Source organism: Grampus griseus, assembly GCF_964374135.1.
Source record: "Grampus griseus genome assembly, chromosome: X".
NCBI lineage: Eukaryota > Metazoa > Chordata > Mammalia > Artiodactyla > Delphinidae > Grampus > Grampus griseus.
Genome location: NC_138999.1, coordinates 45142340 through 45168192, shown reverse-complemented (window position 1 = coordinate 45168192; position 25853 = coordinate 45142340). Strand labels below are relative to the sequence as shown.

Sequence of the window (25853 nt, the reverse complement as noted above, 5' to 3'; positions counted from 1 at the left end):
TTTTTAGATTCCACATATAAATGATATCATACAGTATTTGTCTTTCTCTGTCTGAGATTGTTCACTTAGTGTAACACCCTCTAGGTCCATCCATGTTGTTGCAAATGGCAAGATTTCATTCGTTTTAATGGCTGAATATTCCACTGTATATATACCACATCTACTTTAACCACTTATCTATTGATGAGCACTTAGGTTGTTTCCATATTTTCACTATTGTAAATAATGCTGCAATGAACATAGGGATGCATATATCTTTTCAAATTAGTGTTTCTGTTTTCTTTGGAAAAATACCCAGAAGTAGAATTACTGGATTGTATGGTACTTTTATTTTTAATTTTTTGAGGAAACTTCATACTGCATTGGCTGCACCAATTTACATTCCCACCAAAGTCCACAGGGGGCCCTTTATTTTCTCCACATCCTTGCCAACACTTGTTATTTGTTGTCTTTTGATGATAGCTATTCTGACAGGTGTGAGGTGATATATCATCATGGTTTTCATTTGCATTTCCCTGATGATTAGTGATATTGAGCATATTTTCATGTTTGTTGGTCATCTGTATGTCTTCTTTGGAAAAATGTCTATTCAGGTCCTCTGCCTATTTTTTTAATCGGTTTTTTTGCTTTTTGGTGTTGAGTTGTATGAGTCCTTTAAATATTTTGAATATTAACCCCTTATCCAATATATTGCTTCCAAATATCTCTTCCCATTGAGCAGGCTGCCTTTTAGTTTTGTTGCTAGTTTCCTTCACTTTGCAAAACGTTTTTAGCTTCTTGTGGTCCCATTTGTTTATTTTTATGTTTGTTTCCCTTGCCTGAGGCGACATATCCAGAAAAATATTACTAAGAGTGATGTTAAAGACCGTACTGTCTATGTTTTCTTCTAGATGTTTTATGGTTTCAGGTCTTATATTTAAGTCTTTAATCCATTTGGAGTTTATTTTTGTATATGGTGTGAGAAAATTAACCAGTCTGATACTTCTGCATGTAGATGTCCAGTTTTCCCAACACCATTTATCAAAGAGACTGCCTTTTCTCTGTTGTATATTCTTGCCTCCTTTGTCATAGATTAATTGCCCATATAACTGTGGCTTTATTTCTAGGCTCTCTATTCTCTTCCATTTATCTATGTGTCTGCTTTTGTGCCAGTACCATACTGTTTTGATGAATGTAGCTTTGTAGTGTAGTTTGAAATCAGAGATTGTGTTACCTCCAGTTTTGTTCTTCTTTCTTAAAATTGTTTGGCTATTTGGATTCTTTTGTATTTCCATATGAATTTAGAATTATATATTCGCTTTATTTAGGTCTTCTTTAATTGTTCTCAGTAATGTCTTAATATTTTCAAGTAAAGTGTTGCTCAGCTTTAGTCACATCTACCCTTATATAATTCTTCTTTTTATGCTCTTGTAAGTGGTATTTTTGCTATTGAAAATGGTATTTAAAATTTCATTTTCTTGATTATTTCTGTTGTATAAATTTCCATTGATTAGAATAAAGTTATTGAATATTGACATAAATTTTTAATATTAGTGATATAATTAACACTAATTTTATCATTCTTGATATTGGTAATTCATGTTTTATTTCTTTTATTTCCCTAATTATTCTGGATAGAGGCTTATCACTTGTACTGATATTCTTAAAGATCAGATTTGATCTCTTTAATTTCCTCTATTTCTTTCTTTCTTTTTTTGTTTTGTGGTACGCGGGCCTCTCACTGTTGTGGCCTCTCCCGTTGTGGAGCACACGCTCTGGATGCACAGGCCCAGCGGTCATGGCTCACGGGCCTAGCTGCTCCGTGGCATGTGGGATCTTCCCAGACCAGGGCACGAACCCACGTCCCCTGCATCAGCAGGCGGACTCTCAACCACTGCACCACCAGGGAAGCCCTATTTCTTTTTTTTGTTGTCTACCTCAGTGACTGCTACACTTCCCCTTATTTCCATTCTTCTGCTATTTTGGTTTTAATTGTATCTGCATTCTTTTTTCTAAATATTGAAATTTAAATGATTGATTTAATTCTGATTTTTAAATATAAGCATTTTGTGCTATAAATTGGTTTCTAAGGACTGCTTTAGGTGCATCCTACAAATTTTGATAAGTTGTACTTCACTTTTCATTCAGTTCAAATTAATTTCTAAATTTCTTTTTTTATTTCTTTCACCGATATGTTATTGAAGAGTATGTTATATCGTTTGCAAATATTTTGGGAATTTTACAGATACATTCCTGTTATTTATATCTAATTTAATTTCATTGTCCTTCAGGAAAATCCTTTAGGTGATGTTAATTCTTTCATTGGTAAGATGTATTTATGGCCCAGAATATTGTCTATCATGGTAAATTTTCATGTACATATGAAAACAATGTGTGTTCTTTTTTTTGTTAGGGATAGTGCCCTTAAAATGGAGAACAGTATGGAGGTTCCTTTAAAAACTGAAAATAGAGCTACCATATGATCCAGCAATCCCACTCCTAGGCATATACCCAGAGAAAGCCATAATTCACAAAGATACATGCCCCCCAGTGTTCATTGCAACATTATTCACAATAGCCAGGACATGGAAGCAACCTAAATGTCCATCAACAGAGGAATAGATAAAGAAGATGTGGTACATATATACAATGGAATATTACTCAGCCATAAAAAAGAATGAAATAATGCCATTTGCAGCAACATGGATGGACCTAGAGATTGCCATACTGAGTGAAGTAAGTCAGACACAGAAAGACAAATATATGATATCGCTTATATATGGAATTTGAAAAAAAAGTCTACAAATGAACTTATCTACAAAACCAAAATAGAGTTACAAATATAAAAATAAACTTACGGTTACCAGGGAGTAAGGAAGGGAGGGATAAATTGGAAGATTGGGATTGACACACACACACTACTATATATAAAATAGATAACTAATCAGGACCCACTGTATAGCACAGGGAACTGTATTCAATACTCTGTAATAGTCTATATGGGAAAAGAATCTTAAAAAGAGTGGATATATTTATTTGTATAACAGATTCACTTTGCTGTACACTTGAAACTAACACAACACTCTAAATCAATTACACCTCAATAAAATTTTTTAATGTTAATTAGATTAATTTGAGTGATAGCATTTTCAAGCATTCTATACACTTACTGATGTTTTTAGTCAACTTGTTCAACTGTGGAGAGAAAAGACAAATCTCTGACCCTAATTGTGGATTTTCCTTTCTTTCATATATTTCTAAATTCCATTTTTAGGTGTATAAACATTAAGAATTTTTTTTTCTTTTTTTTTTGCGGTACGCGGGCCTCTCACCGCTGTGGCCTCTCCCGCCGCGGAGCACAGGCTCCGGACGTGCAGGCTCAGCGGCCATGGCTCACGGGCCCAGCCACTCCACGGCATGCGGGATCCTCCCAGACCGGGGCACGAGCCCGCGTCCCCTGCACCGGCAGGCAGACTCTCAACCACTGCGCCACCAGGGAAGCCCAACATTTAGAATTTTTATGCCCTCTTGATGAGTTGGCCTCCATAGGCAATCATAAATATAAACAATCCTCTTATAAATGATCCTCTTTATCCCTGACAATATATTTTATTCTGAAATCTGCTTTATCTGATATTAATATATACATTACAGCCTTGTTTGGATTATTAGTAGCATGATATATCTTTTCCCATACTTTTACTTTTAACCTATAGGTACAATGGGATTCATGTACACTGCATATAGCAGGATCTTTTTAAAATCCAATTTGTCATGCCCCACATCGTATGTTATTAGGGAAATGCAAATTTAAAAACTGAGATACCACTACACTCCTATTAGAATGGCCAAAATCCAGAACACTGGCAATACCAAATGCCTGCAAAGATGTGTATCAACAGGAACTCTCCTTCATATCTGGTGGGAATTCAAAATTATACAACCACATTGGAAGACAGTTTGACAGTTTCTTATAAAATTAAACCTATTCTGACCATATAGTCCAGCAATTGTGCTCCTTGGTATTTACCCAAATGAGCTGAAAGTTTATGTCCACAGAAAAACCTGCATACACGTTTATAGCACTTTTATTCACAATGCTGTAACTTCGGAAGAAACCAAGATGTACTTCAGTAGGTGAATGGATGAACAAACTGTGACACATCCAGATAATGGAATATTATTCATCACTAAAAAGAAATGAACTATCAAGCCCTGAAAAGGCATTCAAGAACCTTAAGTGCATATTACCCAGTGAAAGAGACCAATCTGAAAAGTGTATATATTGTATGATTGCAACTATATGACATTCTGGAAAAGGCAAACCTATAGGGACAGTTAAAAAATCAGTGGTTGCTAGCAGTTAGGAGAGCAGTTAGGAGCAGTTAGTTATGTGGAGCACAGAGGATTTGGGAGGCAATGAAATTATTCTGTATGATACTGTAGTGGTGGCTACATGTTGTCCAAACCCATGGAATGTACAACAGCAAAAATGAGTCCTAATGTAAACTATACACTTTGGGTGATAATGATATGGCAATGTAGGTTCATTGATTGTAAGAAACACACCTCTCTGGTGCAGGATGTTGACAGTGGGGGAGGCTCTGTCTCTGTGGGGGCAGGAGGTATATGGGATGGCTCTGTAATTTCTGCTCAATTTTGCTATGAGCCTAAAGCTACACTAAAAAATAAACTCTATTTAAAAGAGAAAGGAGTCCAATTTTAGACAAATAGTATTTAATATGATTACTGATATGGTTGGATTTAAAGCTGTCATGTTAATTTTTTTCTATTTTCTCATCTGTTGTTTTATTTTTTCTCTTTTAAAACATCTTAAGTTAAATGAGCATTTCATGATTCCATTTATCTCCCATATAGGCTTACTAGTCATAATTCTTTGGATACATACGTTAGTGTTTATAGTTCATGCTTCTTTAACGTATCACAATGTACCTTCAAGTAATATTGTACCACTTCACATGTAGATTTAGAATCTTACATACACTTATATTCCCCCATCCTTGTGCTATTATTTTCCAAGAAGCTAATTCCACATAAGTTATAACTCCACAATGCATTATGAATTTTTGCTTTACATCATTAATAATAAAATATTCTTAAATGTGAAAATTAATAGTTTATATCTACTTTCATATCTACCATTTCCATTATTGTTGACTCATTTACGTAGACCATATTTCCATTTATAGTCATTTTTCTTGTGCCTGAAGGACATCCTGTAACATTTCTTGTAGGGTAAATCTACTGATGATTAATTTTTTCAGCTTCAGTATGCATGAAAACCTTTTATTTCAACTTCATTTTTAAAAAGATATTTATTGAGTATACAATTCTGATTGGACAATTATTGTTTCACTATTTTAAAAATGGTATGCCACTTCCTTCTGACTTGCACTGTTCCTTATGAGAAGTGTCCTCTAATTCTTATCATTGGTCCTCTTAATGATTCTATATTTTCTGGTTTTATACTTGTTTAGGAATAGAAGTAAAACCCTGGGAAAGCAGATTGGAAAAATATCATGAATGCACACCATGCATTAACTGTGCATAGCAACTTGGATACATATTAAAGCATAAGAGTCACTAAAAAAAAAATTAAAAACCAGGATGGATACTTATACTTGCAGCCACGATGAATTAACAAGAATCCGATGTGCTCTGCCACCAAAATATCTATAAACCAAAAAAGTTACAAAGCTTTACGTCGTGGCTCCACGAGCCACGCAGGACATTGATCCCCAAGATAAGGGAAATTAAAAAGGTGATCCCAGGTGATGCCCAATTCCCCCCAACTTCTTGCCTGGATAGAGTTTACAGGCTGCGGCACAGGGAGATTGAACACAAACAGAGGTGAATAAGTGAAGGAGACAGAGCTGAGAATTCTAAGAGGCCAGTGTGACTAGAATATTCTGGGGGTAATGGAGAGGAGAGAGCTGCACACTGAGGTAGCCCTGGAGAGCTGCAGAGGTTTCCCATCTGGGTGCAGTGTATGAGAAAAGGGCAGTGGTGGTAGCTGACTTCCATTTTCTGGAGTGAGTAGTTGTGTGGATCGTGGTGCCATTTACTGAGATTGTGAAGATGGGAGTTTTAAAAACAAGAGAGATGGGGGACGTGAGTGTGTGGGAGTGGTGGATATAGCAATACCACAGTGAGACAGACTCACTGTGAGGAGCCCTTGAAACATCCAAGTGGAGATGTCAAGTAGACGAATGAATATATGGATTTGGATCTCAAAGCTGAAGTTCGAACTGGGGTTGTAGATTTAGGAGTTGTAAGCATTTTAGCATATATAGTTATAAAGCATCTAGCATATAGAGGGGCTGGTATAAAAATGAATACAATAGAAGTTCTCATCATAAAAAATTGTAACTATGTGTGATGATGGATGTTAACTGGACTTATTGTGGTGATCATTTCACAGTATATACAAATAATGAATCATGATGTTGTACACCCGAAACTAATATAATGTTATATGTCAATTATATCTCAATAAAGAAAAAGAAAAAATAAGAATAAAAAATAAAATAAAGCGAATATAAAAGTCCACTATGGATTTTGTAAAAAAAGCACAGTTTCAAAATGAGATGGGAACATAGCATTTTCTATTAGCATATAGCGGTTTGTCAAGGCTTTCGCTTCTAAAGTCTGGTCACGTCCCACAGAAACGTGTTGCACAGGAAGGGCTGAGAGACACAAGCAGCTGACAGGGAAGGTTGCTATGCAACAGCTGAGGAAAGCCATCCAGACAGGCAGAATTGATGTTGGTCACTGGAGAGTAAAAGCTCTGGTCCTAGCAATAGCTTCCATTCAGACACAGGGGTGGACAGCCTGGAGAGGCTGATATAAAAACGAATATAAAAGTCCACTATGTTTTTTTGTAAAAAAAAATAGAAGTGCAATTTGAGGTGGGAACATAGCATTTTCTCCAGTCATTCTGGAAGCGCAGCAGCATGTGTGTCCTTAGGTAGGACCCCAGTAAGTTCTCCTTTTGCTTCACATTTTGCATATTGAGAAACCGGGCTCAGAGATGTCCAGTGACCCAAGCGGGCTTTCACACAGCTAGCGACAGACTGGTCCAACACTCCGTCCCTGGAATTCGGAAGTCCAGCCCAGCTTCTATCCACAAGATCACAGCTGCCCCAGGCCCCAGCCATGGAAGGAACCAGGCGAAACATTTACTCTGAATCAGGGCTTGCCATGGCTCAGACACACAAGTGCCTGATTGTCCTGGCCACTCCAGTGGGCACCAGGAAGGCCTCAGGCAGCGTGTTTGTGCCACTCACAGCGAAGAGGCCTGACAGTCGGAGCAGGGAGTGGACCCCAAGGAGCAATTCTCACACCTGGATGGACCCACATAGAGCAGGCAAGGGGTGGGCCTGGGGCTCCTACCTGTTCCCCCTGGAATGCAGAGCGTGAGCTTAGGTCTCAGAGAACAGAAACCTGGCTTGTTGGGACAGATGTTGACAGGGCAGGAGAGGTGGGGTGGATCTGCTGCTCAAACTGAAGAAGGGAGGGTGCCTCAGTCCCCGGGGCCAGTGCCAGTGGAACATGGATTTTTGGAGTCAGCGAGACCCCGGCCCAAATTCTGCATTTTCAACCTGCTGGCTCTGTGGCCTTGTCTAGGTTGTGCGATGTGTCCGTCTGTGCCTCAGCTTCCTGATCTGTAAAATGGGGATGCTGACATCCACCTCCCAGGGCTGCTGTGAGAGGAAGATAATGCCCAGCACAGCTCAGGCTGTGACACACAAGCTGCATGAAGAGTGGCTGGGGAAGCAGATGTTCCCAGTGTGTCTGGGGGCCCTAGAGGTGGATAGTGGAGGGGAACGCAAAGGGAACTGGTGTCCTCTCGCCATTTCCATTTCTCTTGTTGCAGTTGCAGACTGGGCTAGAGACCTCTGTATTGGTGACCTAGGGGTCACGCTGGGGAAGCAGGGCTCAGTGTATTCCAGACCACACTGGAGGAGCTTAGAGGCAAGGGGGAGGGCAGGGCTGAGAAGCATTGTGCAAAAGTGGGGGGACTGAGGGTATATGATGGATGGGTTGGAACCGCAGTACAGGGTGTGAGTGCCCGCGCCTGCGGTCGGGGGCGCGGAGGCGGAGGTGGGGAACGGTGAGGGGAATCTGGCGGGAAGGAGAAAACGCCCCCCTACCCCGCCCACCCACTGGCGGAATCGCATGCGCACAGGGGACCTGGTGGGAAAGGCTTTTGTTGGGAAAGCGGGCCGGCTGGAGGGGTCCGCGCATGCGCAGGCTGCCCAGCCGCGCGGCGGGGAGGGGGGGCGTTGCGCGGAGAAAAGGGGCGGGGTGGTCGGAGCTGCTGTGCTGGCAGCAGTAGGCGAGGGCGCGGCTGCGGGGTTCCTGGTGCTGAGGACGGACGCCATTGGAGCCCCAGGGAAGGTAAGGATCCAGCCCCAGACAGGACCGGGAGAGAGCGAGTGGAACGAGGGTACGCTGTGCCCTCCCCATCCCCAATCCCCCGCCCCCGGATCTGAACAAAGCCCAAGCACGCAGAACCTGAACCCCCTTAGACCCGCGGTCTAGATAGGAGCCTCCCCCCTCCACCGCCATCAGACGCAGGCTCCCCGATCCGAGCCCTACTTACACCGGAGCCCACCATCCGAACCCCTTTAACAGACCCGTGTGCTCCGTGCTGAGCTTCCTTAGAGCGGAGGCCCCACCTCCACCCCAAACACTCTGAGATCAATCCAGTGGAACTGAACGTTTTGCCCCCTTCCTGGAGTTGCAGTCCTGGCCTCTGAGACCTCCAGCGCTCCAGTTCGAGCCTCACCTAGCCCGAAGACCCCCACCCCATACACCTTGAGCGCTCCTGTATGAGCCCAACCTAGACCTGAATCAGCTGAATCCCCCCACCGGCACTTAGAGGGTCCCTGGGATTCATTTTCCCAGAGCGGTCCCCGTTTGTCTCAGCCCTCTCATGTCATTCTCCTCCCCACCGTCCTGGCCCCCTGCTCCAGGCATTAAATTCAGGCGCTTTATTTCTCCCTCTCTCAACGCATCTCCTATGGGACTCTTTGGACCCAGGCCCGCCAGTGCACCCCTTGTTCAAATCCGGCCGCTGGGCCGGGGAGCCTGCCTGTCCTAAACTCCCCTTTCAGTGTAGGGACTCCTCCGACCTCCTCTATCCTTCTCTTAGGGCTCTGTCTCTGAGGGAATCTACCCCAGCAGCCTTCACTCCCCCACCCACCCCGACCTTATACTGCCTGGTAACCTGATGATTGCAGCTCCCCACTTCCTGAGAGATCCGGCCTCCTGCTGGGTCCTGCCCCCCTCCCCCTGAAGAGGCCTCCCCGTCCCTCTCAGGCTGAGCTCTCTTCTCCTTGGGACCCCCAGCATGGCTGAGGGAAGCTACCACAAAGAATCTGAAGGGTACAACGTTGAAGACATGGACGAGGGTAGTGATGAAGTCGGGGAGGAAGACATGGTTGAAGGCAACGACTATGAAGAATTTGGTGCTTTTGGAGGCTACGGAGCCCTCACCAGCTTTGACATCCGTATCCTCAGAGCCTTTGGGAGCTTAGGTCCAGGCTTTCGCATCTTAGCGGTGAGGCCCCTTGTCGGCCACCTGCTAGCCCTGGGCCTTCCCTCCTGCGACGTCAGGGAGGATGGGAGGAGGGGGTGGGTGAAGGCTGGAGTTGAATGGGGAAGGACTGCCCAGCTTCACCAAACCTTCCCTCTCCTGCTGGGAGAAGGGGGATTTGGGAGGGTCTGGGGGCTGGTCGGGGGCTGGCCAGCACAGGGCGAGTGTGTACAGCTGTCTGCCTTGCCCTCCCCTCCCTGGTCTTGCAGAATGAGCCCTGGGAACTTGAAAACCCTATGCTGGCCAGGACTCTGCTGGAGGCATTTCGGATGGATCCAGAAACACTTGCCAACGAGCCGGCTGCCCGTGCTGCCAACGTAGCCCGGGCCGCCTCCTCTAACCAAGCTGCTCGGGCCGCTGCTGCTGCTGCCCGTGCCACCTACCATCAGGTGGTCGCTAACCACTCAGTGGCCACAGACCAGGGCTCAGGAGGCGATACCCAGCCCATGACATCCGCTGCCGAGGCTCAGGCAGCCACCCTTGAGACAAGCCTTGCTTCTCCGCACAGCTCCCAGATGCTAGTCAAGAGCGAGATGGCCACCCCCGGGGCTCCAGCAAGGTCCACGCAGCCCCAGACATCCTCCCGGGCCCAGGAGGCTGCTGCCGAGGGCCCTAGTACGGCCTGTGCTTTCTCCCAGGCCCCACGTGCCAGTGAGATGGATGCCACCCGGCCCAAAACAGCCTTCCTGGGTCAGAACGATGTCTTTGATTTCACCCAGCCGGCAGGTGTCAGTGGCATGGCCTTCCCACGCCCCAAGAGACCTGCCCCGGCCCAAGAGGCTGCCACAGAGGGCCCCAGTGCTGCCTCCGGGGGGCCCCAGGCAGCCTCTGCCGGGGAGGGGGCAGCCACCCGGCCAAAGACGACCAAGTCTGGGAAGGCTCTCGCCAAGACTCGGTGGGTGGAGCCTCAGAACGTTGTGGCAGCAGCTGCTGCCAAGGCCAAGATGGCCACGAGCATCCCTGAGCCTGAGGGTGCAGCTGCCACCTCTCAGCAGAGTGCGGAGCCCTGGGCCAGGATGGGAGGCAAGAGGACAAAGAAGGTGAGACCTCCCTGCTGTCTCCAACCCCCCTTGCTCCCCTGCTTTCTGGGCCCTCTCCTCTCTGCCTCCTCCTCTCCCTCCCCGCATCCCCTCCCTTCCCCTCCCCTCTCCTTCCCTCTCCTTCCCTCCCCTCTTCTCTCAGCTTGTGCATGTTCCTCCAAGACAGGTTAACTAGCATGTTTTTACTCCATGTAGTCCCTACCCTCAGGCCTGGAGGGAGAAGCGGTTGGCTCAGTGCCTGGCACTTAGTAAGCACTCGGCACGTGTCATCCGCTGTTCCTACTACCCTTATCTCCAAGTACCTGCTCTGGTTAAGATGTGTGCCAGGTGCTTTTGCACGGGTAGCCTGGTAGCCCTGAGTCTCTCCTCTGTCTAATGGTACAGTCCAAGCACCTGGATGACGAATATGAGAGCAGCGAGGAGGAGAGAGAGCCTCCTGCGGTCCCACCGACCTGGAGGGCATCGCAGCCCCCACTGACAACTGTGCGGCCTCAGATGGCCCCTCGGCCCCCCATGGCCCTGAGGTCCCAGGTACCCTCAAGGCACGTACTGTGCTTGCCACCCCGCAATGTGACCCTTCTGCAAGAGAGGGTAAGAAGCCTGCCCTTCCCCCATCTCGCTCCTCTCCTCCCTTGCGGGCCTGTTCTTTGAGGTCGCCCACGCCTTGGTCTACCCGTGTGCTCCCTCCTTCTCCAGGCAAATAAGTTGGTGAAATATCTGATGATTAAAGACTACAAGAAGATCCCCATCAAGCGCTCAGGTGGGCAACCTGTGCCCCCTCCCTGAGCTCTGCCCTTCCCCCCTCCCACAACCCTGCCCTGTGGGCCTCCCATCAGATGCCCACACACACACATCAGGCCTGGCTGATGGCTCCATTTGCACGGTGTGGGGTCCTGAGTGTGCTCCCTTCAGCAGGGCTGACAGAAAAGCTGCAGCTCTGTGGCCCTTGCTCAGCCTCGGTGCTTTGCCCACCCCTCCCCTCCTGCAGACATGCTGAAGGATGTCATCCGAGAATACGATGAACATTTCCCTGAGATCATTGAACGAGCAACGTACACTCTGGAAAAGGTGGGTGCGGGGCCGGGGGCAGCTCTGTGGAGCAGGGGCCGCAGGGAACCCTTGCCCCCTGCATCCCCTCGAGGCCCAAGGGCAGGACTATGTGCTCTGGAAGGAAGCCCTCCCTGGCCTCTCCACCTGGGAGCTTCCTCTGCCTGCCTCCTTCCCTCCTTCTTGCCCTTCGTGCTCTCTGAGTGTCTGTGGTCTCCTGAGGTGGATCCCATTGTCTCAGCCAGTGTCAGTGCTCCCACAGGGTACTTCCTCTGCGGCCTCTCTTCTTCCTCCTCCCCCAGGGCTTGGGGCTCCCCGCCAAGGAAAAGCTCTAACGGGGAATTGAGTGACTGCCTGCAGGACACCCAACATGGATGTTTGATCTCACATTCTGTTTTCTCCCCCATGTAGAAGTTTGGGATCCACCTGAAGGAAATCGACAAGGAAGAACACCTCTACATTCTTGTCTGCACACGGGATTCGTCAGCCCGCCTCCTGGGAAAGTGAGAGAGCACAGGAGGGTGGTGGCCTTCCTTGGTGGTGCCTCCCCGCTCCTCTCAGAGAAACGGGAAAGTGGGGTTGGGGGGCCTAGCACGGCTCCCACCCAGAGTTAGCGGTGCTGAGCAGTTAAGGGCTGGCAGGGGCAGTAGCCTGGGCCGAGGATTTGCTGCTCTCCGGGTTTCGCCCCTGCCCACCCTTCCCCACCCCCATCTTCCTAGGAAAGCAAGCTCCTTGGTTGCCTCTCCCTGCTAAGGTCCTGGCCAGGGCTTGGCAGAGTGGGCCTCGGGAGGGGGACGGGGGTGTGGGGGTGCTCTCCAGTGGAGTTGTGCTCCCGACCCAATGCGCAAAGGGCAGGGAAGGTCTGGATGTGCCTCTGGACACAGGGTTGCCAACCGTTTGCTCCCTGCCTAACCCCATCCTCGGCAGAGCCCTGGGAGGAGGTGTTAGCATCCCCATTTGATGGATGAAGGGACTCAGTCTCAGGCCGAGGAATGAATTGTCTGGACCAGGTAGCGCAAGCCATACAGAGTAGGAGGAGCTGCCCTGTAGCCCAGCAATCTGGGAGAGGCTAGTTGAGTGAGCCGGCTGTGGTCCCCCCGGGAAAATGGCTGCTGGACAGGATCCCTCTTTCTACACCTTCAGGACCAAGGACACTCCCAGACTGAGTCTCCTCTTGGTGATTCTGGGCGTCATCTTCATGAACGGCAACCGTGCCAGCGAGGGTGAGTGGCTGGACCTGCAGCTGGGGGGTTGCCCGCCGTCTCACCTCCGTGTGCTAAACTCTTGTACCTCATCTCCCCTCGCAGCTGTCCTCTGGGAGGCACTACGCAAGATGGGACTGCGCCCCGGGTATGATTGGGGTCTCTCGGCTCCCACTCCTCAGTGTGTCTGTCCTTGGGCACAAGAGGCCCCGGGATTGCAGTGGCCTAGTGGTCTCTGCGGGGCGTGGCGTCCTGGACTAGGTAGAGCGCAAAGGGTCCCACCAGGGTGCGTGGGGAAACGGTCCTGAGCACTGAGCACCCCCTCTGCTCCGTGTGCCTTCTCTGTTCCCAGATGAGAACTAAGAGAAACCATCGGACCTGGGGGCTCCGTCAAACCCCTCCCTGGGGCGTCGCTGACAAGTGGCCGTCTGGCCTCTGCTGCCGGCCCAGGCATCCATGGGGACACCCCACAGGCTGGGAAGCTCTCAGTCCTGCTGGGAGTGCTCCCGCCCACCCCGGGCACTGCCACTGTCTCTAGTCATGCATTCCTTTCCTTGCACTCAGGGTGAGGCACCCATTCCTGGGCGATCTGAGGAAACTCATTACAGAGGACTTTGTGAAGCAGAAGTGAGTATCGACTGAGTTCACTTTGCCTCCCACTCAGGCCTTCCTCGTGTGCTGCTCTGGCTGAGGAAGCCATTCCCCAGCCCATGTCTTAACACCAGAGGGATGGGTGTCTGGTGTGAGTGTGGGGTGGGGGGGAATGTGAGTGTTGGGGGGAGGGCAATTCCAGGGAGGCTTGGGGAAGGGGAGCACATGCTGACTGCGAGCACCAGGTGGGGTGGTACAGCCCCCATCTCGTTCAGCACCTGCCCTCTAGGCAGTGTCCCCGGCTTTACATCTCAGGAGCCTGGGGCTCAGAGAGTGGAAGCCTGACATGGCTCCGGCTGGGATAAGGCCCATTTGGGCCTGGAGTCCAGCCCCGCTGACCTTCTAGCCCAGGCCCACCCCATCCTCGGTGCTTGGAGATCTTGTGTGCCCTCACACAGGCCCGTATGCATGTTCACCACCCCCACCCCCGCCCCCTGCACCACACACACACACACACACACACACACACACACACACAGATGGTCGAGAGTATGCATGGAGTCCACTGCTCTTGGTTGACTGTTTCTTCCTGTACAGTCATTTTCTAGGGTGGACTGTCCCAGGGTTCAGCCAGGCCACGGACGAGCCCCATGGTGGGGTGTGCTCAGAGCAGGGGGCCTGAAGAAATGGCTCCTCTGTTTACAACACACCCAACAGGAACCTGGGTTATTGTGACAAGGGGCACAAAACTCGTGGCCTTCCTATGAACAAATACCCTACACGTGCCCCCTGCACCTCCACGTGGCTGCTGGGCAGGACCAGTGGCCTAAGGGTGTGAGCACCTCAGTTTTGGAGGCAGAAACCCCTGGGAGTGAGCGTGGGAGCGAGGCAAGGGCTGCGGGGCCAGGGCAGGCCTCCTGCGGCAGCCAAGCTGCAGCCTCGGGGCTGGGAAGGGGCCACCTGGGAGCCACTGGTGCAGCAACAGGTCTGCCTGGCTGGAAGCAGAAGTTTATTTTCCTCTCTCACGCAGGTACCTGGAATACAAGAAGATCCCCAATAGCAGCCCCCCCGAGTATGAGTTCCTCTGGGGCCTGCGCGCCCGCCACGAGACCAGCAAGATGAGGGTGCTGAGATTCATCGCCCAGGTAAGGCAGAGCCTCTGTTCTGGCTGGAGTTTCCCATACCTCGTTGGTTCGCTGAGGCCCAGAAAGGTTCCTAAGTCACTGACACAAGTTCACAGACGTAGTGAGTGGGTGGGGCGAAATCCCAGGTCTGGCACAGAATAATGGGAGCCCGATTCCAGTCGTGCGGGTTTCTATCATGATTTTGCAAAGCGCTCAGGAGGGCGTATGGCAGGAAGCAGGTGCTGAGCGAGGTGGGGTAGCTGTTCCGACGGCTGCTGTTCTTCCACCGCAGTATCAGAACCGAGACCCCCGGGAATGGAGGGCTCATTTCTTGGAGGCTGTGGATGATGCTTTCAAGACGATGGATGTGGATATGGCTGAGGAACATGCCAGGGCCCAGATGAGGGCCCAGATGAACATCGGGGAGGAAGCTCTGATTGGACGGTGGAGCTGGGACGACATACAGGTCGAGCTCCTGACCTGGGATGAGGATGGAGATTTTGGCGACGCCTGGTCCAGGATCCCCTTCGCTTTCTGGGCCAGATACCATCAGTACATTCTGAATAGCAACCGTGCCAACAGGAGAGGCACCTGGAGGGCTGGCGTCAGCAGTGGCACCAATGGTGCGGCCAGCACCAGCATGCTCGATGGCCCCAGCACCAGCTCCACCATCCGGACCAGAAACGCCGCCAGAACCAGTGCCAGCTTCTTCTCCTGGATTCAGTAAGATTGGAGGTCATTAGATGAGACTCTGAAGGATGGGGTGTGGAGGGACTGGGAGGAGTCAGGGGAAGGCCTGGGGTGTCATGGGGGAACGAAGAGAGCCTGACGGGACGCTCAGTTTGTTCTTCCTATCCCTGACGGTTCACCTGTATTGACCCTTGTGTTCTGGCCTTTGTGTCTCCCGGTTCCAGGCAGCGCTGAGGAGCTGCAGCAGCCCCCTGCCGAGCCAGAGTGCCTCCTCTGCCCCCCGCCCCCCGACAGAGCACTCTAGGCAGCTACTCCCCGTCCATGGAAGATGGCATGCCAGATGACGCGCTCTCTGCCCTTCCTGCTTTCCTGTGTGCTTTTTGTCGTGCTGTCGTGTTTTGGGTATCAGTATTGCATTAAAGTTGCAAAATCAGTCGGACGTCTTCTCCTTTTCCTGGGCAGGTGTGGCTCTGAGTGGCCGGTGGTCAGGCCCTCCAGGACAGGCGGGGGCCGCCTCCCCCTAAAAGGCAGACGGGTGTGGCTGGGTCAGGCACTGGGAGGCGCAGAGATGCCAGCTGAGTGTGGAGGCCAAGAGTTTCCAGGGGCTCCGGTCCATACAGTTTCATGATTTCTTACACTGTGTGGCCCCGGTTAAATGCCAGTGGGGATCCTCAGGAGAAGGGGTGGGGTGGAGGGCCGTGAGCCGGTGCCACCGTCCCTCCCACCAAGGGACGGGATCCACAGACATCCCCTAGGACCCACCTCCGCCCCATCTCTGGAGGCGCTGTCCTGGAATCCTTCCCTCATCATCCACACCATTTCAGGACCTCCTCCCTCAGACCGAGTCTTAAGGACAATGAGGTAGGCCTCACAGTGACACTCTCACCCCTCCAGCAGGTAGAAGGAGGAGCCATTACTGCCACAAGAGCCGATTCAGTGAAAGAAAGCTGTAGGCAGACCTGGACAGCCCATTGCCTGTGACCATGACCCGAGGCCCTTTGGGAGGCTCCGGGGCTCTTCTCCATGGAAGCAGGGCTCTCCCGGCGAGGCCAAGGCCAGCCTAGGTCTCTGTGTCTTCAAGGGCTGCGTGATCCCTGCGGGGGCGGAGGCTAGAACTTTCATTCCCCAGGTGCACGACAGTGAGGGCAGAGACACTTTGGAACCCTGGGAAGGACTCCGTAGCAGGAAGGGGCCGTCTCGGGCTTTTCTGGGTCCCCCAGTGACGTCCACAGCTTGGAGGACAAGGCTCCAGGTTAAGAGGAAGGAGAGAGTAGTGTAAGGACCCCAGCCCGCCCAGCCCCCCCCACCCCCCGCTTGCCTCTTTGCCCCAAGAAGTGGTCCCGCTCCCTCAGCCAGACCCGGATCCTGACCCAGACCCAGCTACATCATTTGCCAGAGCCAGTGGAAGACAGAAACTCTGGTCACCTGGCTCAAAATGTATTAACGATCGCAAGAGAGCAGCAGCAGAGCACTGCACCCCTAGTGCAGACCTGCTGAGGGACGGCCCGGGCCGCACCCCCAGGAAGCAGGCTCTGTATGGACCCCCGTCCCCTAAAGACAGGCTTCACGCGGGTTTCTGCCTTATTTGTTGCTGCTTTGATTTCTGCCTCCCTGGCTGTGGGCTTGATGCCTGGCCTTGTGGACACTCTGTGATTCCGACAGAGATTCAGGCCCCTTCCAGGTGCAGGTTTCCCGGTCGACGGCCCAGGATTTGGGAACCCAGCCCTGGCATGATGAATGACACCGGAATGTTTCTGGTTCCCTTGCCCTGGGACCTCCCAGGACCCTGCTGTGCACGCAGTACGCACCTGCCTTGTCATGGACAAGGGTGGGGCACTCGCCACAAGCCACAGGGATGAGCTGGAGCACTGTGTTCAGAGGACACCTGAGATAAGGCAGCTCATCTAGAAAGGAGGAGAGAGCAGCCCTCAGAGACAGGGTGCTGGGGAAGGTACCACCTCCCCAGGCCTCCAGGCTTGCAGCACTCTCCCCTTCCACCCCCTTCCCCATGGTTGTCTTCACCTGGGCCCTGCTCCCCCACATTCTGCAGGGAGCAGTGCTGAGAGCAGGGCGGGGAGGGAGGAAGGAGGGCACTGGGGATCGCGGAAAGACACAGGGTCCCCCAGAAACCTGCACCTGGAAGGGGCCTGAATCTCTGAGGATGGTCACCTCGAAGGCGGCCGACCTCCTCACCCACGGGGCAAACATGAGACCAAGGCAGGCCTCCCTCCCGGCCCCAACCTCAGCCCTTCCACGGACTCCCCCACCACAAGGGCCCACAACAGGTCTCAGCAACTGTTTTCTGAGGCCCTACTATGCGCCAGGGCCGTGGCTGAGGTGTGCGTGCACCTTGGCAGCTCCCGCAGCTTTCTCCCCAGCCCAGGCCTGTGCCCTCTGACTCCTGGGACACTTGTTGATGGACAAGCACTCACCGATTCACTTGTTTCCAGTTACTGACGATTATGTATAAAGTCGTTCTGAATATTTGCATGCCACTACTCGTATGGCCTTGACGTCATTCACCAGACAGCCCTGATGGGAGGTGATGATCAGGCCCATTCCATGGATGAGGACACTGAGGCTCGGAGAGGGAGGACACTTGCCCCACGTCCCACAGCCAGGAAGGGGGCAGTGCTGGGACTCGAGCCCAGGACGCTTTGAGGCCAAATGTGTGCTCTGCCCACTGCAGTCTGCTGCCACTGCCTTCGAGGGACTCACAGTGTCGTGGGGTGACACCCCCAACTCTCACCCCTCTCTGCAGACACCCACCCTCCTGACCACCCGGGCAACCCATACAGCTCCCCATCTCCCTTCACTGAGCCAGCACCCCACCCTTCACGGCCTCCCTGCCCCTGAGGTTCATCGTGGGCTTTTAAGGCCTGCCACTGCCCACCCAGCCTCCTGACACATCCTCACTCCTGTGTCCTGGAGAGGCCAACGCTTCAGCATCCTCATCAGAAATGGACTCGCACACCTGAGGGTGACACAACAGTCCCTTTCCAGGCCAGCTGCCCTAGTATGGGGTTCAGCAAATACATGCAATATATTTTGAAACGGGTGACCTACCCACGGGTTACAAAGTTCAAGAAGTGAAATGGGGTGCACACACCCAATGACCACATGAAAGAAGAAAACTATGAAGACTGGATACTAAGAGTTGATGATGAGGGTGTGAAGCAAATGAACTCCCCTACACTGTCCATAGAAGTCTTCATTTGCAGGAGGCCTCCGGAAAACAGGAGGGATTAGAGCATGTGGCTACTTCAGGCAGCCTGGACAGAGGAGGCATCAGAGATCAGGTCTAGGCGAAAGTGAGCCTTCTGAAAGCAGGGAGGGAAGACGTGGGAAGATGTAGCTTCACTATGAGCAGCGCACTGCTTTTAGCCAGGAATCTGAGAGAGCTGAAAGCCAGATAATCATGGGCCTTTCGGGAAGGCAGCAGCTACAAATTATCTTTAAGCTTGTCTCTGAAGCTCTCTAGGACACTGAGGGGTCCCAGCACCCAGAATCAGGACACAGAGGATGAGCCCTGGGATCAGGCCACCCTCACAAATCTCCTCCTCTTGCTTCCTTTCCCAACAGGGTGGGGGGGGGCGTGGGGGGAAGGGCCCCAGGCACAAGGTTCGGAGGCAGGAGGGACAAGGGCAAGGGCAAGAATCAATGCAGAAGGGCGTTCCCGATGTCCAACCTCAGCTGTAGTTTCACATACTTGTCAGAAGCATGCTTTGTCCTTCTGTGTGTGGGCGGGTTTCGGAGGCCTGCAGAGGCTGGCGAGACTCCCCTGCTTGCTGCCCACAAGGAGAACACTGCAATGACTGCTAAAGCCTTGAATATTTTCCTTATCAGAGGTCCACGTTTTGGGTGTTCGCTCATTTGCAAACTGAGCTCCTCCAAATGAAACTAATAGTCAAGGTTTCTCTTTATCAGTTGTACTGGGGTTTCACTGGCCACCAAAAATGTATCCATTTAAGTGTACAGTTCCATGGACTTTGACAAATGCTACCATCCATGTAACCACCACCTCAGTCAAGAAAGAGAACATTTCCCATCACCTAATAAAGTTCCCTTGTGCCCCATCCCAGTGAATCCCTACCATCCACATCCAGCCTTAGGCAACCACTGATCTCCTCTCTATATTGCTTACAGGTTAGAATGCTGTTTACGAGAGCCTGTTATACACATAAATATGCAATATGTAACCTTTTGTGTCTGCCTTTTTTTCCCTCTGCTTCAGTGCTTTGGAAATTCATCCATGCTGTGGCACAAATCAGTAGACTAAATTAAAATTGTTCCAATTCGCAAGCTGATTGTCTCTGTTGAAATCACACAAATACACCAAAATCTCCTAGAACTGGTAGGTGAATTTACCCAGAGTGCGAGATACAAGATTACAGCACAAAATCAATCATATTTCTAGATACTAGTAAAACAGTGTTGGGAGAAATGAAACTTAAGAGAGGAACACCACGTACCACTCACAAATGAGGGCGATTCTTAGTTGTGAATCTAACAAATGACACATAGTATTTGCATTCTGTAAACTGCAAAACACTGAGGAAAGAAATAAAAGAAGACCTAAATAAACGGAAGAACATACCACGATCATGGATTGGAATATTGACCGTAGTAAAGATGTCAGTTCCCCCTAAATTTATCTATAGGTTTAATGCAATTCCAATAAAAATCCCAGCAGCACGTTTTCATTTTGTAGGTATAAACAAGCTGATTCTAAAGCCTGTACAAAAAGTAAAAGAAACTAAAATAGCCAAAACAACTGTGACAAGAAGCATAAAATTGGAGTCACATTATCTCATTTAAAACTTATAAAACTACAGTAAACAAAAGTCAGTGTGACGATGGTGAAGCAACAGACACACAATTAAATAAATTGGAGGGAAGATTCCAGAACTAGTTTCACAAAATATGGCCAATTCGTTCTGGACCAAGGTGCAAAAGCAATTGAATGAAGAAAGGATTGGCTTTTCAGCATATGTGTGGGAGCAACTGGACGTCCATCTAAAAGAAAAAGAACCTCACACCTTATCCTAAAACCCACTAAAAATGAATCTTAGATATAAACCAGGAACATGAAACTGTAAAACTTTTAGAAGGAAATAACACAAAATCTTCAACCTGGAGTTTGGCAAGGATGTTTCAGGTATGACACCCAAAAACTCTTTTCCTCTGTGAAAGGCATTGTTAAGGGTTTGAAAAAACAAATCCCAGGCTGGGAGAATGTATTTAAAAATTACATATCCAACAAAGGTCTTGTATCCAGGATATATAAAGAACTGTCAAAACTCAACGGAAAGAAAATAGTGGAATAAATATCTGAAGAGGCAACTTCAATAAAAAGAATATATAGGTGGCAACTGAGCACATGAACAGATGTTCAACTTCCCTAGCTCTCAGGCAAATGCAAATTAAAACTAAGGTGAAATACCTGTCTTCCTATTTAAAAATGCTAAAACGTAACAAAACCCAAAACAAAACAAGAAAGAAAGAAGCAAGCAAAGAAACAAACCAAGGAAAAAACACCTGACAATACCAAAGGATGTTAAGGATGGGCAGCAACTGGATTTACCACAGGTTACTGATGGGAATGCAGAGTGGCACAGCCACTATGGAAAGAGTTTTACTGCTTCTCATGAAGTTAAACTTACACTTAGCCACGTGACCAACAGCTTCACCCCTGAAGTATTTCCCCTAGAGCAGGTTAAACGTGAGTTCACACAAAAACCTGTACACGAGCGTTTATTACAACAGATCTGTTCATAATCAACAAAACCATGCAACAACCCAAATGTCCTTCAACAAAGTGCATTATTCCCATACAATTGAATACTATTCAGTGGTAGAAAGGAACGAACTACTGATACAGTCAACAACGTGGATGAAACTCAGTAACATTATGCTTAGTGATAGAAGCCAGTCTCAGGTTACTTTTTAAATGGCTCCATTTGTAGCATGGTCTTGAAAAGACAAAACTAGTGTGACTGAGAGCAAATTGGTGGTGCCGTGGTTAGGCATGGAGGTAGAGCATGACTACAAATGGATAGCACTGGGGACTTCTTGGGGGTTGCAGAAATGTTCTGAATACTGATTGTGATGGTGGTTACAAGAAGCTATACAAGTAAGTGTTGAAACTCCTAGAAGGGGATGTCCAGAAGAAGTCTATGTCACTGAACATTAATTTAAAAATAAAATAAAATAAATAATGACGCAATAGCCTTTTTCAGTCAAACAAACAAACAAACAAAAAGTATTAGAATTGTCCACCAGTGGCCTGTACAATAGAAAATACTGAATGCATTTCTTTAGGATGAATGAAAACCATGCCAAATTTATGCCCAGATCAACACAAAGGAACAAATACCTATAGAAATGGTTAAATATGTGGGGGGGGAGGGGAAGGGTTTCTAGAAGATTCCTTTCTTTAAGAGTTAACTGAATGTTTTCAAGACAAATAACAATGCATTATCGGGGATATAATATATGTATAAATAAACTGTATGGAAACAAAAGCAAATAAATGGGATTATAAAAATAAAGGCATACATGTGTGTAAGGAATCTTATTCTTTGAAGATGAAATGCCCGAAGTGAGAGAGTGGCATGGACTTATATATACTACCAAATGTAAAATAGATAGCTAGTGGGAAGCAGCCACATAGCACAGGGAGATCAGCTCGGTGCTTTGTGACCACCTAGAGGGGTGGGATAGGGAGGGTGGGAGGGAGTCGCAAGGAGGAGAAGATATGGGGATATGTGTATATGTATAGCTGATTCACTCTGTTATAAAGCAGAAACTAACACACCATTGTAAAGCAATCATACTCCAATAAAGATGTTTAAATAAATAAATAAATAAATTTAAATATGTATAGTATACTCTTCTACAGGAACCACTTAAATATAAAACAAAAGGAATAAGTAATAAATATGTAGATTAAAATGGAATACTGAAAACTACATCAGCAATACATAAGATGGCAAGGGAATGGGGTGAAAGAAAAAATGAAAAAGCAGGGCTTCCCTGGTGGCGCAGTGGTTGAGAGTCCGCCTGCCGATGCAGGGGACACGGGTTCGTGCCCCAGTCCGGGAAGATCCCACATGCCGCGAGCGGCTGGGCCCGTGAGCCATGGCCACTGAGCCTGCGCGTCCGGAGCCTGTGCTCCGCAACGGGAGAGGCCACAACAGTGAGAGGCCCGCGTACCGCAAAAAAAAAAAAAAAAAAAAAAAAAAAAAAAAAAAGCAAATCAAGAAATTAAGGAAAGAAAGGGAGGAAGGAAAGGAAGATGGAAGGAAGGAAGGAAGGAAGAAAGAACTATAGATAGAGAGAAGGAAAGAAAGAAAGAAAGAAAGAAAGAAAGAAAGAAAGAAAGAAAGAAAGAAAGAAAGAAAGGAAAGAAAAAAAGAAAAGAAGGAAAGAAAGAAATCTGCTTGAAATAAGATGGTGGATTTAAAGCCAATACTATTTCTACTTAAACTAAATGTAAATATTCTAAACCCTACAAATAAAACACTGAGATTTCTAGATAGAATAGGTGTAGGATTCCATAGTATGATGTTACATAGGAACTCCCTCTAATATAGAGACAGAGATAGGTTCAATGAAAAAGATATGCCATGTGAAGATGAATTGTAAGAAAAAAGAGAAGGTATAATAACAGATAAGATGGATTTTAGGATCAGTGATAAACAAGCATATTTAATAATGAAAAAAATGGACTAATTACTCAGGAAAGCACAACAGTTCTCAATGCACTGGATAATTGAAGGTTAAATTACATAGAGGGGGCTTCCCTGGTGGAGCAGTGGTTGAGAGTCCGCCTGCCAATGCAGGGGACACGGGTTCGTGCCCCGGTCCGGGAGGATCCCACATGCCGCGGAGTGGCTGGGCCCGTGAGCCATGGCCGCTGAGCCTGCGGGTCTGGAGCCTGTGCTCCGCAACGGGAGAGGCCACAACAGTGAGAGCCCCGTGTACCGCAAAAAAAATAAATAAATAAAATAAATTACATAGAGGGAAAACTGACTGAACTTAAAAGAGATATAGATGGACAAATGTATTTAATAGTTGGAAATTTCAAACATTTTTTCTGAGATTCTGGTATAATAAATAGACAGAAGGCCAATAATGATAAAGAGAACTTTAACAACACTATCAACTAATTAGACCTAATTATAGTACATTCCCCCTCAATAGCAGTGGAATACACATCCTCTTCAAAGGCACATGGGACATGCAGCAAGAAAGAGCCTCTCTTGGCGTTACAAAACAATATTGCATCAATGAAGAAGGATTGAAGTCATGTAGAGAATGTCCTCTGGGCCCAATGGAATAAAACAAGAAATCCATAGCAAGAATATTTCTAGAGAATCCCCAAACTTTGAAATTTAACAAGGATTTCACAATAACACACGGTCAAAGAAGAGGCACTAGGGAAATTTGAAAGTACGTTGAACTAAAGGGAAATGTAAACACAACATATCAACTTTTGTGTGATTAAGCTAAAGCATTGCTTAGAGTGAAATTCTCACTTTGCATGATTATATTCGGAAAGAAGAAAGGGCTAACATCAATGAACTACAAAACTAAGATGCTACCAAAAGAAGTAAAAATTAAACCGAGAGGAAGTAGAAAGAAGGAAACAATAAAGAGATCAATGAAATGGAAACCAAAGAAATAATAGAGAAAATACAATGAAGTCAATAGCTGGTTCACTCCAAAGATTTATACAATTTATAAACTCAGTGTAGACTAATCAAGAAAAAAAGTATTGATAGCTAAGACACAAGTGGCCAGTATCAGGAGTAATAGAGGAGATATGACTTTAGAGTGCAAAAAATGCTAAAGCGACAATAAGGGAATAATATGAAAAACCTTATTTTAAAAATTGACAACATAGAAAAAATGAGCAAATTGGTAGAAAGACACAGCCTATCAAAACACACTCAAGAAAATAGCGAATACTCGAGTAGCCTTATATCTCTTAAAGAAATAGAATTTTTGGCTAAAAATCTTCCCACAAAGGAAACCGCAGGCACAGTTTTGGCCTCACTGGTGTGTTCTACAGAATATTTCAGGAAGAAATAGTACCAAATTTGCACAATTCTGCCAGAAAGAGAAAGAGGAAGGAGTACTTCCCAATTCACTCTCTGAAGCTATTGTCTTTATACAAAACTATCCTTATACCAAAACCAGACCAAGACATTGCAAGAAAATATAGCTGCAAACCAATATCCCTCAAGAACATAGACACAAAAATTGGTAACAAAAGGCTAGCAAATCGAACGCAACAATACATAAAAGAAAATTTTTATGACCAAATAGGGTTACTCTCAAGATATAAGTTCTCTTGAACATTTGGAAATCAATACATGAAGTTAATCATATTAATAGACTACAAAAGAGAGCCATACCATCACCTCAAATGATGCACATCCTAGGCAGAACAATGGCACCCAAATGTATCTACGTATTAATCTCTGTAGCCTGTGAGTATGTTACCTTACCTGGCAGAAAATACTTTGCAGATGTGATGAAGTTGAGGATCTTGAGATGTGGAGATTATCCTGGATGATCTGGGTGGGCCAATGGAATCACAAAGGTCCTTATGTATAAGGAGGTGGCAGGAAAACGAGAGTGAAGAGTAGGACATGTGATGTCAGAAGCAGAGGTCAGAGAAGAGAGAGGTTGGAAGATGCTATGCTGCTGCCTTTGGACATGGAGAAAGGGACAGGAACCAAGGAGTAGAGGTGGCCTCTAACATAGGAAAGGCAAGGAACAGATTCTTCCCTAGTAGCCTCAGAGGAACATAACACTGTAGACACATTGACTTTGGCCGTGTAAAACCCATTTCAGATTTCTGCCCTCCAGAACTCTAAGATAACAAACTTGTGTTGTATTAAGCCACTGAAGCATGTGGTAATTTGTTAGAGCTGCAAGAGGATACTAATCTAATTCGGAAAAAGCATTTAACAGACTGTAACACCTACTCAGATGAAAAGTTCTCTGGAAACCAGGAATAGGAGAGACTCCTCAACCTGATAAAGGTCACCTAAAACATACTTCACAGTTAAAAGGTGAAAGCTTTCCTCTTAAGATCTCTCACCACTCCTGATCAGCACTGGACTGGCAGTCCTCACTAGGGCATTAAGGCAAGATTTTAAAGTATACAAAGTGGAAAGGAAGGAGTAAAATTGGCTTTATTCATAGATGAAATAAACCATCTATATGGACAATCTTTAAGTATCTTTTAAAAAAATTACTAGAACTACTACTGATGAGATAAGCAAGGTTGCAGGATATGAGGTTGGTAAACAAAAGTCAGTTACAGTTATCTATTGTGAAAACAAGCAACTAGAATTTTAAACAAAAATGTCATTCATAATTCATGCAAAACATGAACGACTTACAGGTGAATTTAACAAAATGTGAGTGAAGTTGTAAAATGATACACAGTAGGAATTGCCTAGAGAAATTCACAACCAAGTAAATGAAACGAGAGATGGATCATGTGTTTTTTTTTTTTTTTTTTTTTTTTTTGCGGTACGCA

At 47.6% G+C, this 25853-nt stretch overlaps 1 protein-coding gene across 1 annotated transcript; it reads left to right on the top strand.

Moving 5' to 3' along the window:
• Positions 1-9355: 9355 nt before the first annotated feature.
• On the top strand, positions 9356-15722 carry LOC309839370 (melanoma-associated antigen D4; the record flags this gene model as incomplete). Its single annotated transcript, XM_082681134.1, has 12 exons — positions 9356-9565; positions 9811-10641; positions 11026-11232; positions 11338-11401; positions 11630-11709; positions 12100-12191; positions 12832-12911; positions 12996-13038; positions 13455-13517; positions 14512-14626; positions 14898-15340; positions 15520-15722. The coding sequence occupies 11 exons, from the start codon at positions 9356-9358 to the stop codon at positions 15330-15332; spliced, it is 2220 nt and encodes a 739-aa protein (XP_082537260.1). The 3' UTR covers positions 15333-15340; positions 15520-15722.
• Between the last annotated feature and the right edge of the window lie 10131 nt (positions 15723-25853).